This window comes from Hypanus sabinus, chromosome 7, assembly GCF_030144855.1.
Source record: "Hypanus sabinus isolate sHypSab1 chromosome 7, sHypSab1.hap1, whole genome shotgun sequence".
NCBI lineage: Eukaryota > Metazoa > Chordata > Chondrichthyes > Myliobatiformes > Dasyatidae > Hypanus > Hypanus sabinus.
Window position 1 is genome coordinate 7,735,767 of NC_082712.1, and position 18,835 is coordinate 7,754,601.

The window sequence follows — 18,835 nt, forward strand, 5'->3', positions numbered from 1 at the left end:
CAAGGGAGACAAGAGAGACTGCAGGAAAATGCCTCGCAAAGATCATCCTTAGACGCTTGGTGTCCAACATCAGTGACAACATCCTTGCAGAAGGCCAATGTGGTTTTTGAACAAGCCATAGCACAGAGGACTTGATCTTCTCACTGAGGCAGCTCCAAGAGAAATGTGTTGAAAGTCTCTATGTCACATTTGTTGATCTAACCAAAGCGTTTGACACTGTTGGTAGAGATGGCTTGTGGAAGCTCCTACCAAAATTCGGTTGCCCCCCCACACCTAATCAACATCATCTGTCAGTTCCACGAAGGCATGGAGGGCCACATCATCATGCATGGTGAATTGTCAGACCCATTTCCCATCAGCAACGGCGTAAAACAGGGTTGTGTTTTGGCTCCTACTCTGTTTGGACTATTCTTCGCTGCTGTTCTTCAGGATGCCACATCAGACCTGAAGTCAGGGGTCTTCCTACAAACGAGGGTTGATGGCGGGCCCCTCAACTTCGCAAGACTGAGAGCAGAAACAAAAGTCAGGGACATTGTGGTGCATGAATTACCATTTGCTGATGACTGGGCACTGTTGCCCACTCTCTCGAAGACTTACAGGAGATCACCAGTCGCTTTGCCAGTGCAGCCAAAAGCTTCGGACTGACAGTCAGCCTGAAAAAGACGCAAGTTTTGTACCAACCGGCTCCTGGCTCAAGCTATGGAGAACCAACTGCCCTCATGGATGACACTCGTCTCGATGCTGTCAACAAGTTTTGCTACCTGGGCAGCATAATAACATCCTCAGCTTCTCTGGATGTAGAGATTGAGTCAAGAACCAGAAGAGCCTGCTTTGCCTTTGGTCAGCTGAAAGATTGATTTTGTTCACAGAACATCAGGTTGGCCACCCAGTGCAAGGTATACAGGGTCGTTGTCATATCAGCCTTGCTGTACGGATGTGAGACGTGGTGCCCATATCAGAGTCACTACGCCAGCTTGACCAACTGCAGCAGCCTCACCTACGTTCTCTGATGAAGATCACCTGGCGAGACAAGGTCTCCAATACCGAGGTCCTCTCTTGACCCAGAGTGCCAGCAGTTTCAACCCTGGTGATGTCAGCCCAACTGCGCTGGGCAGGACATGTTGTCAGAATACCTGACGGGAGACTGCCCAAGGACATCTTGTCCAGTGGTACCCGAAAACGAGGAGGCCAGCGACTGTGGTACAAGGATGTTCTGCACTGGAGCCTCAAGAAAGCTGATATTGCCCCATCAGCATGGGAGGATCTGGCTCAAGATCACTCACAGTGGAGGGGCACCATCAGAAAAGGTGTGGACGCTGCTGAGAACAAGCTCATAGAGGCAACAGAGGAAAGGCACAGGAAGCACCACCACAGAGCTTTGCCCCTGCTGCCCCTCCAGGCCTCACCTGCCAAGTATGTGGCAAGCAGTGCCTGTCAAGGATCGGCCTGTACGGCCACTCCAGGACGCACAGTTCAAACCCCACCAACTGACTGAAAGGAACCATTGTCATCCTATGGGATGGATGGCCAGAGAGATTAATCAATGAAACAATTGTTTGCGATCAAACATCCTTCCCTGGTGTCTCAGGACTAGATGTCTGCACTCATGCCACCCACTGCCCTTCCTCCTCTGCCACCTGTCTCATACCCCTCCCACAGCACTCCACCCACGCCATTCCCAACAGCTTTGCTCCCGCCAGATTTACAAGCTCACTCTCCACTCAACATTTACAAATACAGAATTGTACAAAAGTCTTAGGCAGCCTAGCAGCTCAAACTCAATCCCTCGAATGACAAAGGTAAACACACCATACATCTCGTTAGCAACCCGTATCAAGCTGCACAACAACGTTCAGAAACAAAAGACAAAAGAAACTCTCTCACCTTACCTGCCCATCACTTTCCCTTTCTTCCATGGTCTTCTATCCTCTATCAGATACCCCTCCTCTAACCCTTTATCTCTTTCACCAATCAACCTCCCAGTTCCACCCATCACCTGTCACTTTGTGCTTCTCCATCCCCTCCCTCCAATTCCAATGCTGACTCCTCCCCTTCCTTTCTGGTCCTGAGGGAGGGTCTCGGGCCAACACGGCACTGTCTACTCTTCTCCACGGTCGCTGCCTGGCCTGCTGAGTTCCTCCAGTACTTTGTGTGTGTTGCTTTGGATTAACTTTCAGACACAGATTCATTCACTTATCTCCAGTACATCAAAACATACAATGAAATGTGCAATCTGTGTTAACAACCAACTCGACCCAAGAGGCAGTCAGCAAGTGTGGCCCAGAGTTCAGCAGACCAACTCAGATCACAGCAAGAACAGAACAACAGTAACAAAGCGACCCCCATTCCACACACGGCTGTCCTCTGCCTCCTGGCCCAAGCCTCGGTGAACTGAGCCATTAGTAAACACCACGGCATTTACAACAGTCGGAACTCAGATTCCAGGAATCAAAGGGTGGATAGAGGGCCTGATAATAAGCTGAATGTCCGAGAGGTAACTCAAGGCCTCAGCGTGGGGTTGGATTTCCTGCCAAATCAGAATCAGTGCCACTCTGTAAACTTTTATTACGAGATAATCAGGAGCAGACTACCCTTGAGGTTTCAAATTTCCAGCCCCCAACAGGGAATCTCCAACAGCATCCAACTTGCCAGAGGGGGATGGGGGCAGTGGTTAACTGGAACTGCAGTCCTGAAGACATTTCAGAACTCTCGTTGAGTTCTCAGTTCAGACTTAAGAGTTTTGTTTAGGTTTGTAGAAATGGTTTTGGGTACAGAGTTAGGGAGTCAGGTCACGGTTTAAGGGCAGGCTGCCACCAGCAAACCCTGGGGTGTGCTGGTCGTTAACACAAGCAACATGTTTCACTATACGTTTCAATATACATGGGACATTTGAATCTGAACTATTTCATCAGATGTAAAACCTTTCAAAGAATATTTTGCATTTCTACAGCTTTAGGATGACCAATCAATATAATCCTTCTCAAATGCAGTCACTATCGTAAAATAAAATACAAGTTCCATAAATCTGATCATGGCCATAAATTATGTTCATATAATGATGATATACACTATGTACAGTGTATATTGACCAGGACACCTCAGGTTTCAAAAGTTCAATTTATTGTCAAAGCATACAAATCTGACATTTGTCTTCTCCAGATAGCCATTAAATACAGAAAGACAGTGGGTGTTGACGAAAGACAGACAACAGCTCCCCTCACACAATAAAAGAAACAGAATTCAGATCCCAAAGATTCCTCCTCCCAACAGCAAAAAAAGACTAACAGCCCCAACCCCCTCACAAGCAAAAAACAGTGTCAATAACAGTCCTGACCCCCATCACTCACAGAGAACAGCAACAGTAGCACCAAACCCCCAACCCCACTCTTACACACAAAAAAATTAGGTCACCCACCCACCTATCAGCCACAAGAAAGAAAACACCGAGAAAATGAAGGAAACCAATATATAGTCCAATAATCACATAAATCTTAGAATATCAGAAACTTGACTGCATGTGAGGCAGTGGTCCTTCCATAAAGAGCTACACGCAAGAGACTATATACATTCAAGTCTTTATCTATAACGTTGCAACTATCAGCTAACATGGGTTGTTATTTTAAAAAGGGGCAAGCATAGATTGTCATGTGGCTTAAAATAGAATTAGGTTGCCCATTTGCCCCATCATTCCCATGCAATCTTCCATCTAGGACTATAACCAGTCTGAAGTAAACCCCAGTATTCAACTCAACATTTTCTCAGACATTTGAGTGGGTGGAATATAAAAGTTCTCCCATTCCATTAGGCTCTGACAGGAGTTTATCTTATCTGTTTACCCAATTGTTTCACACCCAAAAAATAAACCTGGCTTCTCTAGGTCCTTGATTCATCAATTCTACACTTCCTGTTCCACAGCCCAACTTTACATACGTTGTCAGTAGCAACTAAATGAAAGTGTTTTCTCCAAGAGTTTTATTTGTATCGTACCTTACTGCCCCATACAAAATATAAAATACAAAAGATGCAAATGCAGTTCATTCCAATGAGAAGGAAGGATTCAAAGAGGGGGAAGGGGCCACGGTGGTTGACAAAGGAAGTCAGAGATTGTATAGCATTAAAGAAAAAGAAGTATGACAGGGCTAAGATGAGTGGGAATACAGATGATTGGGAAAGTTTTAAGGAACAGCAGATCTTAACTAAAAAAGCAATACGGAGAGAAAAAATCAGGTATGAGCTCAGTCTAGCCAGGAATATAAAAGGGGATAGCAAAAGCTTTTTTAGCTATGTGAAGAGAAAGAAGATGGTTAAGAACAATGTTGGCCCCTTGAAGAATGAATTGGGAGAAATTGTTATGGGAAACAGGGAAATGGCAACAGAATTTAATGCATACTTTAGATCTGTCTTCACCAGGGAGGACACAAGCAATCTCCCAGATATATGGATGGGCCAGGGTCATAAGATATCAGAGGAATTGAGACAGATTGACATTAGGAAAGAAACTGTGATGAGTAGACTGGTAGGACTGAAGGCTAATAAATCCCCGGGTCCAGATGGTCTGCATCCGAGGGTTCTAAAAGAGGTGGCTCGGGAAATTGCGGATGCATTGGTAATCATTTCCAATGTTCCTTAGATTCAGGATCAGTTCCTGAAGATTGGAGAGTGGCTAATGTTGTCCCACTTTTCAAGAAGGGAGGGAAGGAGAAAACGGAGAACTATTGCCCTGTTAGCCTAATGTCAGTCGTGGGGAAGATGCTTGAGTCCATTATTAAGGACGAAATAGTGGCACATCTAGATGGCAGAAATAGGATTAGGCCGAGCCAGCATGGATTCACCAAGGGCAAATCATGCTTGACTAATCTGTTGGAGTTTTTTGAGGGTGTAACAAGGATGTTAGACGAGGGTAAGCCAGTAGATGTTGTGTACCTAGATATTCAGAAGGCATTCGATAAGGTGCCACATAGGAGATTGGTGAGTAAAATCAGAGCTCATGGCATTGGGGGCAGGGTTTCAACATGGATAGAAAACTGGTTGGCAGATAGAAAGCAAAGGGTAGCAGTGAATGGGTGTTTCTCAGACTGGCTGGAGGTGACTAGTGGGGTACCACAGGGCTCTGTATTGGGACCACAGCTCTTTACGATTTATGTCAATGATTTAGATGAGGGCATTGAAAACTATATCAGCAAGTTTGCTGACGATACTAAACTGGGTGGCAGTGTGACATGCAAAGAGGACGTTAAGAGAATACAGGGAGACTTGGATAGGCTGAGTGAGTAGGCAGATCCTTGGCAGATGTCATTCAATGTGAATAAATGTGAAGTTATCCACTTTGGAAGCAGGAACAAGAGGGCAGAGTATTGTCTGAACGGTGTCGAGTTAGGTAAGGGAGAAATGCAAAGAGACCTAGGAGTCCTAGTTCACCAGTCAATGAAGGTGAATGAGCAAGTGCAACAGGCAGTGAAGAGGGCAAATGGAATGTTGGCCTTTGTTACAAGGGGAATTGAATACAAGAGCAAGGATGTTCTTTTGCATTTGTACAGGGCCCTGGTGAGACCACACCTGGAATATTGTGTACAGTTTTGGTCTCCAGGTTTAAGGAAGGACATTCTGGCAATTGAGGAAGTGCAGCGTAGATTCACTAGGTTGATTCCTGGGATGGCAGGGCTGTCTTACGCAGAGAGATTGGGCTTGTACACGCTGGAATTGAGGAGATTGAGAGGGGATCTGATTGAAACGTTTAAGATAATTAAAGGATTTGATAGGATTGAGGCAGGAAATATGTTCCAGATGTTGGGAGAGTCCAGTACCAGAGGGCATGGATTGAGAATAAGAGGTCAGTTATTTAAAACAGAGTTGAGGAAGAGCTTCTTCTCCCGGAGAGTTGTGGAGGTGTGGAATGCACTGCCTCGGAAGATGGTGGAGGCCAATTCTCTGGATGCTTTCAAGAAGGAGCTGGATAGATATCTGATGGATAGGGGAATCAAGGGATATGGAGACAAGGCAGGGACTGGGTATTGATAGTGAATGATCAGCCATGATCTCAGAATGGCGGTGCAGACTCAAGGGGCCGAATGGTCTACTTCTACACCTATTGTCTATTGTCTATTGTCTATACTGCCACACAATAGCTTGCAAACAAAGACATGCTTCTGAATTGAAGTTCATGTGAAAAGCAGCCAATTTGCTCACACAAAGTTCCCGTTAACAGTAAAATGATAATCACCAGATATCAGTTTTAGCAATAGTTAAGGAGAAAAGTACACTGGCTGGTACACACTGAAAAGCTCCCTAGAAGAATCACATTAGCTCTTTCATACTCAACTGAGAGAGCTGAAGATCAAGACTAAGCAAGTCCCTAAGGCATAGGAGCAGAATTAGACCATTTGGTTCATCGATTCTTCTCAGCCATTTGATCAAGGTCGATTTATTTTCCCTCTCGGTGTCTATTTCTTGTCTTCTCCTCAAACCTTTGACACCCTTACTAATCAAGAACCTATCAAACTCCACTCTATATATACCCAACAACTTGGCCCCCACATCCATTGGTGGCAATGAATTTCACAGATTCACCACACTCCGGCTAAAGAAATTCCTCCTCATCACTGTTCATCATGTCCTTCTGTTCTGAGACTATACCCTCTGGTCCTAGACTCCCTCACTACTGGGAATATCCTCTGCACATCCATCCATCAAACCTTTCAACTTCTGGTAGTTTACAATGAGGTCATGGATATGGCACCAACTGTGGGGTAGGTCCTGAATGCTGCACTGGGCAATGATGCTCAGGACTCTAGGATGGCATTAGATCCAACAAACTTGCCAGCTTAACCACTGCTGACAGTGACTAAGCAAGAATGGAATGCTGAGACTTAATAAGGCATTGGTCAGACCATACTTGGAATATTGAGAGCAGTTTTGGGCCCATTACCTAACAAAGGATGTGCTGAGATTGGAGAGGGTCCAGAGGAGGTTTATGAGAATGACCCCAAGAGTGAAAGGGGTAACATATGAGGAGCATTTGATGGCTCTGGCCAGAATGAGGGGGAGGAATCTAATTGAATATTGAATGGACATGGTGAGGATGTTTCCTACAGAGGGCGAGTCTAGGACCAGAGGACACAAACTCAGAATACAAGGAGGTCCCTTTAAAGCAGAGATGAGGAATTTCTTTAGCCATAGCGTGGCAAATTAGTGGAATTCACTGCCACAGATGGTTGTGGAGGCTAAATCATTGGGTATATTTAAAAAAAAGGTTGAAAGATTCTTGACTAGTAAGGGCATCAAAAGTTACGGGGAGAAGGAAGGAGAAAGGGGTTGAGAGGGATAATAAATTAGTCATGTTGGAATGGTGGAGCATCTTCATTGGACTGAATAAGTTTGCTCCTATTTCATATAAACCTATGGACAGTTGAATGTTATCAAGTCTGCACAGGTTGCAGTTAAAGATCTGCTAGCATTGTCATTCTTAATCGCACACCTTCACTCAGTTATGCTTTGCTAGGACAAAGAGCATCCAGTTCCAAAATAATTCTGTATTTAATTAGGTTAAGGCAATATTGTATAGTGATGTAGCCTCCAGTTAAATCACCTAATTAAATACAGAACTGTTATGATAACTGTGTACTGACAACATCACTGTAATATGGATGATGGAATGTTAAACTCCAACCTGGAATAAACCTGAAATTTTGACCATTGACCCAAAAAAAAGGAGCACTAGACTGTCAACTGGTTCTTTCAGGGTCTTCTGGGGAATAAATAGGCTGGTCTTCTCCGGTCCTGCAACTAATAGGTTTAAGGCAGCACAATATGTATGCTGGACTTGAGGAAAAGATTTAGAGTACAAATGGCATCTTCCCCCTTATTTGACCAACCCCTCTACCCTTTTCTCTTGCCCTCAACCACTCTTCCCTTTATTTCATCCTATCAGATTCTTTCTTCTCCAGCCCCTTGCCTCTTCCAGCCAAAAAGCAGATCTGCACAGAGCAATGACAATAGGTCAGGAGACATCCCATTAACAAGAAAATCTAGGCAGCATTTCAACTGAGGCACAAGATTCAAATCATTCCTGACTGACAATTGTTTTAAAGCTCTCAGCGCCATTTCGATCAGGACTACAGCAACTGCTACCTCCTCTGCAGTGGAAGTGGGCAACAGGCCAGTCCAATCAGAAGCACCCCCATCCCTGGGAATGGACCAACTCCATGCAGGGAACGGTGCAGAGAACTGGGATCACTGCCACTCATTAGACCATGAGCTCCAAGTCTGATTTAAGCTGATTAGTCCAAAAGCCAAATCGCCCATGCCAACCAACATGTCTATTTGAGCTAGTTGCACGTCATACTGTACGTACTTTGAAAATAAATGTACCGTGAACTTTGAGCAGGTTATAAGGTCAGCAGAACATCATTGGCCAAAGGGCCTGTACTGGTCTGCATTCAGCTCAATCTTTCTATTCTGGAAAGCACAATGACCTGCTCCTTCACTGTACATATCCAGGCGTGGTTTAACTTCACAAAATGCATTATCTCACATGCCACCAAGTCAAATTCTACCTGTTTTATCCTTTAACCACTCTCCCAATCAATCTCGCTCTTGTAAAATTTTAGATAACCTTCCTACACTGTACACTACAGATCGATTTTGAAGTAATATCCAAACTTCCTAATCATACCACCTGCGCTTTCATTCAAATCATTAATATACACGACAACCAACAGGGCACTGAGAACCCATCCCTGTGGTACACCATTGCTTAAAGGCCGCTAGTCTGAAAGAAAAAACAACCATCCTTTGCCTCCCATTGAGGACACGACATCTGGTGTAGACCTGATGGGCCACAGAGCCCAGTCTGTCTAGTGTGGCTGTGACTTTATATACTTTTTTAAATTAGATTAGCTTTATCACATGTATATCGAAACATTACAGTTTCAAACAAGCAACACCATCGTGAAGTGTTACCATGTTTCCGGCACCAACGTAGCATGCCCAGAACTTACTAACCCGTACACCTTTGGAATGTCGGAGTAAACCACAGCACCCACAGGAAACCGGCCCAGTCACAAGGATAGGGTACAGCAGCAGAAATTGAAACCGTCTCTGGCACTGTAAAAGCGCTACACTACCATCCTGCCCCCTTCACTTCAATCTAAAACGACCTAGAGATGAGATTTTAAATGTCCACCTTTGTAAGCACTGACCGTGTACAGTCTTGACTTAGAAATGTGTCAATGTTTCTTCAATGTCATTGGGTCTAAATCAGGGCTTCCCCACCTGGAGTCCATGGCATGAAAATGATGGGAACCCCCCCCCCCCCCCCCGGTCTCAATGCTGGAATTCCAAAGAGCAAAGTGTTAACACCTTTACCACGCAGCAGTGCAAAGCGGCAACACGTCACCAGCCACTCAAGAACACTCACATGAATGGCCCCAGGAATTAAAGGCTTAACGTATGAGGAGTATTCAATGCCTCTGGAACTGTACTCAGTGGAGCTCAGACAGAGCAAAGAAGGCAAAACAGCTGCAAAATTTCATGAGGTGTCTGAGGAGAATTGGTAAGTCACCAAAGACTCTAGCAAATTTCTATAGACGAACCCTGCAGAGCATTCTAACTGGTTGCATCACTGTCTGGTGTGGAGGGTCACTGCACAGGGTCAGAAAAAGCTGCAGAGGGTTGGAAACTCAGCCAGTTCCATCATGGGCACAAGACCCCACCAAGGGACATCTTCAAAAGGCAATGCATTGAGACAGTGGCATCCATCATTAAGAACCCTCAATAGCAGGGCATGTCCACTTCTCATTGCTACCATGAGGGGGGAGGTAGCAGTGCCTGAAGACACACACTCAATGTTCTAGGACATCAGATTTCTAGATGTCTACCATCAGATTTCTGAATTGATGAATGCTTGTACACTCCCTCCCTGTTTTTTTCTCTACTTATTTAATTTATATTTACATATATATTGTACAGACACATACCAACACATTTTTATTTCTAATGGTAATATATAAATGTTATATATTGTACTGTACTGCTACCTCAAAACAACAAATTTCATGACCTGACAAAGGGTCTCAGCCCAAAACGTTGACTGGTCCTTTCAACGGATGCTGCCCGACCTGCTGAGTTCCTCCAGCTTGTTTGTACATGTTTAAATTTCATTACCTCTGCCTTTAATATTAAACATGATTCTGATTCAGAACTGAAAGACCTGGGGGGTGGGGAGGGGGTAGAAATACTGATGCCTACCAGAAACGGAAAGTGGACTTAGATGATGTTCCCATTAGAAGAGCCTAGGATCTAAGGGCACAGCTTTGGAATAAAGGGATGCTCCTCTAAAAATGAGGTGAAAGGGAATTTATTTAGCCAGAGGGTAGTAAGTCTGCAGAAATTTGTTGCCGCAATGGCTGCGGAGGACAAGTCATCGGGTATATTTACAGCAGTGGGTGACAGGTTCTCGTTTGGCAAGGGAGTTAAAAGTTACGAGGAGAGGCTGGGAGAAGAGGGTTGAAAAAATAAAATTAGCCATGAGTAGTGGAGCACACTTAATGGGTCAAATGGCCAAATTCAGTTAACACCCACAGCCAATAAATGACTACGTTAGTCACCTCAACTGCGGCAAACAAGAGGACACTGCCTGGATTTAGAGGCATATGCTACAAGCGGTTGGACAAACTTGGGCTGTTTTCTCTGGAGCAGCAGAGAGAGGGAAGAGTCCAAGGAGGAACTTGAAGAGCTTTGGGCTCAGGCAACGAGAGGAACACTGCCCAGAGTGACCTGGTGATGAAAACAGAATTCAAACGCATTCAGAAGTAGAGACGGCATGCAGCTCTGATCATCTCTCTGTGGGAAGGATGCTGAGGCTTTTGAGAGGATGCAGAAGATGCTAGCTGGATTAGAGGGCACGTGCTATACAAGATGCTAGTCAAACTTTCTCTCTGAAGCAGCAGAGGCTGAGGTAAGTTCTGATAAAGGTTCATAAGATTATAGAGTAGATAGACAGCATCTTTTTCCCAGGGTTGAGATGTCTAATACCAGAGGACATGCATTTAAGGTGAGAGGGTTCATTTTCAAGGAAATGACAGGGGCATTTTTTTTTACAAAGTGGTGGTGTGATGGTAGAGGAAGATACATTAAATACTTTTATGAGATGTTTAGATAGGCATGTGAATGTGAGGAGAGTGCAAAGACAAGGGCATTGTGTAGGCAGAAAGGATAAGATTAATTAGTTCAGCACAACATTGTGGGCCAAGGTGCCTGTTCCGGTACTGTTCTCTGTAACAGTTCCAATCTCAGAGTGCAGAACCCTCTGCTGAATTCTCCATGGAATTTTTCATTTTGGTTGTGGACACTTCCATATTTGATAGATCACAGGTGAAATCTCTGGCAACAAATTTCACAGATTCACTACGCTTTGGGTGCCCCTCTTTGGCTTTGACCCTCCACTGCACACCAAACATTAGACTGTCCATTTAGCAGTCGCCGACTGCTGTATTTATCACTGAAAGCTGAAATTACAGCATGCTTGCCCTATGACCCATCTTATGTGCAGGAACATAATCACAAAGATGAGCAAACAGATCACAGTGAAGTCCACACAATGTCACAAGACAGTGCTGGGTATAAAAATGCCAACCCTACACCAGGATATAAATCATGGTCAGCAAGGTCTATTCTGACCAAAAGCTCAGCAAAACCAACATGAACTTGAAGATACAACTAACTTTGTCTCCAAACTTTTACACTATAAAACAAACATCGCAAGCAATGAGTGGCCAAACCAGGATGTGTTTCTTTTGAGAAACAGGATGTTATGTTGAAATTTTATAAGACATTGGTGAAGCCATATTTGGGGTGCAATGCGCAGGTTTTTGCCACCTACCTACAGGAAAGATATCGATAAGATTTTATGAATACAGAGAAAATTTACAAGGACATTGCCAGGACTTGACCTAAGTTATATGGAAAGGTTGACTTTGTTCCCTGGAGCATAGGGAAACGAGGAGGGATTTGATAGAGGTTTACAAAATTATGAGAGTTCTAGATAGGATAAACAAAGGCAGACCTTTCCCCCCTCACCATTGAGATTGGATGAGACAAGAACTAAAGGTTATAGGTTAAGGGTGAAAGGTGAACCTGAGGGGGAACTTCTTCACTCAGATGGTGAGCGTGTGGAACAAGCTGCCAGAGGAAGTGGTCAATGTGGGTTCAATTTCAACATTTAGAAGTCTGGTTGAGTACGAAGGATGGGATGAGCATGGAGGGCAGTCAATGGGACTAGGTAGAGTAACAGCTGGGCATGGATGAAACAGGCCAAAGGCTCTGATTCTGCACTGTAGAGCTCTATGACTTTATTCCTCACTATTGCATCTTCAGTTTAAGAGGCGCCACCACAAACTGTCTCTCTCAATACTACTTAAGTAACATCAACTTGGAAAATATACTCAGATCTGTAGCTGGAGTCACCAGTAACAGTGTTACCAACATTTGTTAGCCAAGAAAGAAATAAGTTACAGTACAACTCTTAATTAACCAGGAGTCCGCAAAAGATTCTGAACCCTGGGCTGTGTTGATTATATCGACTGCGGCTGATTATTTATCATCTCACATTCTCTAGGCTCTTGGCTCTATTAGCAACCACTCAAACAATTTTAATTTTAAGTAAGTATGACAGAAAAAGAGAGGGAATGAAGATGGTCTAAGTACTTGAAAGCTCAAAATGAAAAACTATGAACTACACAGGTCTCCACCTAACAGTGACAGATTTGAAGAATTACAAATCAGTCAGCTAGCTGGGCCAACTCAAAGGTTGTTCCAGGAACAAACGGGGAAAGGACCAGATGGGTCAGGGTGAAGGTGTATCAAGAGAAAGGTGCTGATTAAACGTGAGGGAGGTGAGAGGGGAAATAACACATCTGAACACACAATAGAGATGGAGTTGGAGAAAGGGACGAGGTTGCAAAGGGGAGGGGGCAGATGGAGGGAGCGAGGTGCGATCGGGGGGGAGAGAGGGGTGCGGGAGAGGGGAGCTGAGGTTGAGTGGGGAGGGGAAGGGGGAGTGCGGGGGCCAGAGGAGAGGGAAAGGGAAAGTAGGGAGCACCGCTTCCCTCGGCCGCGGGAACAGGGGAAAGGCCGACCGGGCGGAGGATTCGCTGAAAGGAGGGGTGAATCTTCTTGCGGCCTTGCCGCTTCTGTCCACACCAGGGTCCCATGGAGGGATGCGGGGGGTCGGGGAGTGGATTGCGGATCCTTCCCTACCCCCATCGGAGCACGCAAACCCCCGGCGGCAGACGGAGCCACTCCGTACCTTCTCTGGCCTTCAGCAGCACTGTATTGGCCACAATATTTTCCAGCTCCATCCGCGCCCAGTGCCGCTCCCGGTGTCTCCGCCGAAAGCTCTACCTCACAACCGCTCTGGCTCCGGCTCCGGCTCCGGCTACGGCCACGGCCCGGCCCACCCCGTCATCGGCTGAAGCCCCACCCCCGGCCCGGGCCCGGCCCCGACCCACCCCGTCATCGGCTGAAGCCCCACCCCCGGCCCCGGCCCGGCCCCGACCCACCCCGTCATCGGCTGAAGCCCCACCCCCGGCCCCGGGCCCGGCCCGGCCCACCCCGTCATCGGCTGAAGCCCCACCCCCGGCCCGGGCCCGGCACACCCCGTCATCGGCTGAAGCCCCGCCCCCGGCCCCGGCCCATCCCGTCACCGGCTGAAGCCCCACCCCCGGCCCGGCCCCGGCCCACCCCGTCATCGGCTGAAGCCCCACCCCCGGCCCCGGCCCATCCCGTCATCGGCTGAAGCCCCACCCCCGGCCCGGGCCCGGCCCCGGCCCACCCCGTCATCGGCTGAAGCCCCACCCCCGGCCCCGGGCCCGGCCCGGCCCACCCCGTCATCGGCTGAAGCCCCACCCCCGGCCCCGGCCCACCCCGTCATCGGCTGAAGCCCCACCCCCGGCCCCGGCCCACCCCGTCATCGGCTGAAGCCCCACCCCCGGCCCGGGCCCGGCCCCGACCCACCCCGTCATCGGCTGAAGCCCCACCCCCGGCCCCGGCCCACCCCGTCATCGGCTGAAGCCCCACCCCCGGCCCCGGCCCATCCCGTCATCGGCTGAAGCCCCACCCCCGGCCCCGGCCCATCCCGTCATCGGCTGAAGCCCCACCCCCGGCCCGGGCTCGACCCACCCCGTCATCGGCTGAAGCCCCGCCCCCGGGCCCGGCCCACCCCATCATCGGCTGAAGCCCCACCCCCGGCCCCGGCCCACCCCGTCATCGGCTGAAGCCCCACCCCCGGCCCGGGCCCGACCCCCCCCGTCATCGGCTGAAGCCCCGCCCCCGGCCCACCCCGTCATCGGCTGAAGCCCCACCCCCGGCCCCGGCCCGGCCCCGACCCACCCCGTCATCGGCTGAAGCCCCTCCCCCGGCCCGGGCCCGATCCACCCCGTCATCGGCTGAAGCCCCACCCCCGGCCCCGGCCCACCCCGTCATCGGCTGAAGCCCCACCCCCGGCCCCGGCCCACCCCGTTATCGTCTAAAGCTCCGCCCCCGGACCGCTCGTCATTACCTGAAACCCCGCCCCTAGTACCGGCCCACAATGTCATCGCTTCGCCATTGGCCCCGACCCCATTCCGATCAATCACTCACCTATGCCCCGCCCCCTTTTACTCGTCCCGTACCTCCGGGTTCAGGAACAGTTCTCACGCCTCAACCTCTGGCTCCTGAACCAGAGGGGATAACTTCACTCACCCCACAACCTGTGCTCTCACTATTAGGACCCTACAACTCATCTTACCAATATTATTTATTACTTATTTATATATATAGATTGATGCTTTATTGATCCCTAAGGAAATTACAGTGTCACAGTAGCATTAAGAGTGCACAGATATAAATATTAGGAGAGACGTAGAAAGAAGAAAAAATAAGTCACCTCAAACAGTCTAACAGGAGGGGATCACCACTTCCCCAGCTGTAGGTTGGCTCTTTATAGAGCTTAATGGCGGAGGGTAGAATGACCTTATACAGCACTCTTTGGAGCAGCGCAATTGTCTTAGTCTATTACTAGAAGTGCTCCTCTGTTCAGTCAAGGTGACCAAGGTGACATGCAGAGAGTGAGATACATTGTCCAGAATTGCCAGGATTTTCCATAGGGTCCTTTGTTCTACAACAGCCTCCAGTGTGTCCAGTTCTCCTATAACAGAGCCAGCCTTTCCAATCAGTTTATTGAGCCTGTTGGCATCACCCGTGTTGATGACATTGTCCCCAGCACACCTTCGCATAGAAGATTGTACTGGCGACAACAGACTGGTAGAAAATGTGAAGGAGAGGCCTGTATACTCCAAAGGACCTCAGTCTCCTCAGGAAGCAGAGGTGACTCTGGCCCTTCTTGTACACAGCCTCCGGGTTAGTGCTCCACTCAAGTCTGTCATCCAGGTGCACCCCAGGTCCTCACCACGTCCACATCCTCACCATCAATAGTAGCAGAGCAGTGCAGGCTTAGTCTTCCTAAAGCCCATCACCATCTCCCTTGTCTTACTGATGTTGAGCTGCAGATGATTCAGCTTGCACAAAGTCCTCCACAGGGCCCTGTATTCATATGTATGCACAGGTGTAATGAAAAATTTACTTGCAAGAGCATCAGATAAACATCATTTTTAGAAGGAACACAATCAGAACAAACAAAAACATGAAAGCAACAAGGAGCTGAGGAAAATATGGAGGGAAATGGACAGTCGACATTTTGGGTTGAGACACTTGGAGGACTATGTAGGATTCATCTTACAGAAGGTTAAAAGGGCAGCACAATATTGTGGGCCAAAGGGCCTGTACTCTTCTATAAACACCTGTTTTGACAAACAGTGTGTCACATCAATAAACACACAGACATCTTTCTAAACTCTGTAATTACCTTTCTCAATGACTCCTGGGGTTGAACTTTTCCGACAGAGTTCTCCGTCAATGATTCTATCATGGTGTCATCGACAATTTTCCAACTGATTACTCCCTATAGGTGAACTTAATAGGAACAGTACCTCAGAAAAAAAAAGCCCCAAGCGATCTTGGGACCCCAGGAGTTAAAAGCTGAGCAAGGAAAACACAATGACAATCCGTTAGAAGGATAAACTGTAAGGGAGAGTTATGGAAACATGACATTTTATGTTCTTTTAATCTCCAGTGCTTATAAAAACAGAGATTACAATAAAGCTTGTTTAACTATTAAACCATTTAAATGATTTAATCACTCCTCACTGCACTTACATGGCCCCTCTGTGGAGAGAATTCTGGGAGTGCACATAATGGACAATCTCACCTGGTCCCACAACACTAACTCTTTGGTCAAGAAAGCACAGCAATTTCCTAAGGAGATTGAGGTGAATGAGGCTGCACCCCACCCCCCCCCCCCACATCCACATCCATTCCAACCAATTTTTACAAGACCACCATAGACAGTGTCTTCACCCACCGCATCACTGTCTGGTATGGGAATTGCAAGGCATCTGAGAGCAAGACCCGACAAAGGATTGCAAGAACTGCTGACAGGTTCATCGGGGTCTCTCTTCCAGCCATTGGGGATATTTATCAGAGCACTGCATACGCAAGGCCCTTAGCATTGTCAATGATCCCTCTTGTCAGTCCAGCAATCTCTTTGATCCCTTACCATCGGGCATTAGGGCAAAGACTCTTTGGATAGGAAACAGCTTCTTCCCCTGGCCGTGAGACTACTGAACTCCCTGCCACCAGATGTCATTATGTATGAAGCGCCAGTAGCATTGTACTCTCAAAGTGCTGGAGGAATTCAGCAGGCTGCACAGCATCTATGGAAAAGAGTACAACAGTCAATGTTTCGGGCCTGGACCCTTCACCAGTCCTCCTGACAAAGGGTCTCGGCCCAAAAAGTCGACCATTTACTCTTTTCCATAGAAGCTGCCTGTCCTGCTGAGTTCCTCCAGCATTTTGTGTGTGTTGCTTTGTATTTCCAGCATCTGCAGATTTTCTCTTGTTTGCATTTACATTTACTAATTACATTTTATCTTGTGTTGTAAATGCACTTTGTGATAAATGTCAATCTTCAGGAATATATTTTATTATTTGTTAATTTCTTTGCGGTAATTTTACTCCACATGTTAAGTGTGAGTTATATATACTGTGTTGTGCACCTTGGTCCAGAGTAACGTCATTTCATTTGGCGGTGTACTGTTGAATGACAATAAACTTGAACTTGAATTATTAAGACTTAAACCTAAATGGTAATATCTACAGGAGACACCATCTGAAGCAGGCAACATCCATCATCAGAGATCCCCACAATCCTGGCCGTGCTACCTTCTCACTGCTCCCATTGGGCAGAAGGTACAGAAGCCCATAGTCCAACACCACCAGGTTCAGAAATAACTACATCCCTTCACCCACTTGGTTTGAACACACCTATAATCATATAACCATATATCCATATAAAAATTACAGCATGGAAACAGACCATCTTGGCCCTTCTAGAACGTTTACTCTCACCTAGTCCCACCTACCCACACTCAGCCCATAACCCTCCATTCCTTTCCTGTCCATATACCTATCAATTTTACTTTAAATGACAATACCGAACCTGCCTCTACCACTTCTACTGGAAGCTCGTTCCACACAGCTACCACTCTCTGAGTAAAGAAGTTCCCCCTCGGGTTACCCCTAAACTTTTACCCCTTAACTCTCAACTCCCAAATCATTACAAGCTAGCAAAATTGTGACCATTTTGTTTTGGTTCTAATTGCATCCTTTCTTGTGAAAATTAGGTATGCATTTAATTCCTGATGAAGGGTCTCTGCCCAAAATGTAGACTCATTATTCCTTTCCATAGATACACAGTGCTGGAAGAACTCAGCAGGTCAGGTAGCACCTATGGAGGTGTATAAAGAGTTGATGTTTCAGGCTGAAGCTCTTCATCAGGATGGAGAGGAAGGTAGAAAAAGCCACTTTCTCTCTTATACTCGTTCTCCTCTCCCCACCTTCACAATCTTTCTTTTCCCCTTCCAAAAGGCTCTCATAGCTTTTTTAAAGGAGTATATTACTCATATGTTTAAAAAGGTTGGTAACTATTTTCAATAAACAGATGATGTAATGACAAGAGTCTGTTGTTATTTTATAATGGAGATCATTTGGGAGTTGTAATCATTAGTTTTCCTTTGCTGTTGGTTTTGGCTTGTTATAAGATACAGGGAAAAAAAACTTTCCAGTGCTCTCCTGACAGTCCTCTCATCTTTCATCCTCCACCGATATGTTCATCCAAATCATGTCCAAACCACAAACACCCATCACTCCCATGTTCGCTCTTCTTCAGTAAACACCTCAAAGCAAAGTCACAAATACAAGAGATTCTCCAGATGCTGGACATCCAGAACAACATGCACAAAATGCTGGAGGAACTCAGCAAGTCTGGCTTCCCCTATCACATTCCAGCTTGTACTCCTTCCCCTCACTTCCCCCCCCCCCCACCTTCTTATTATTGATTCTTCCCCCTTCCTTTCCAGTCCTGATGGATCTCAGTCCAAAACATCAATGCTTTATTCCTCTCCATAGATGCTGCCTGACCTGTTGAGTTCCTCCAGCGTTTTATGTGCTAGTCTGGATTTCCAGCATCTGCAGAATCTCTTGATTATGAGACGTGGGGCACCATGGCAAACAAAGTGAACTTTATCGCCACCTGCTGTCATAGAGGGGGAATTCCCCACCAGGATGTGAAACTGCTTCAGCAAGCTGAACAATACGGGAGCTTCGTTGGACAGCTCTGCCCGTCACACGCCTGACACCGTTGATCCAAAACTTGTCCATCAGTGTGTTCCAGATCCCTCTATGA

General features: G+C 46.9%; 1 protein-coding gene across 1 annotated transcript in view; it reads right to left on the reverse strand.

Annotated features, from left to right (window-relative positions):
• The window catches only part of LOC132396535 (G protein-coupled receptor kinase 6-like), a 173,499-nt gene extending 160,038 nt beyond the window's left edge, over positions 1-13,461 (reverse strand). The window contains exon 1 of the mRNA XM_059974137.1: positions 13,304-13,461. Coding sequence (XP_059830120.1) covers positions 13,304-13,355 — 52 coding nt within the window. The 5' untranslated portion in view covers positions 13,356-13,461. The remainder of the gene's footprint in view (positions 1-13,303) is intronic.
• Positions 13,462-18,835: the final 5,374 nt, after the last annotated feature.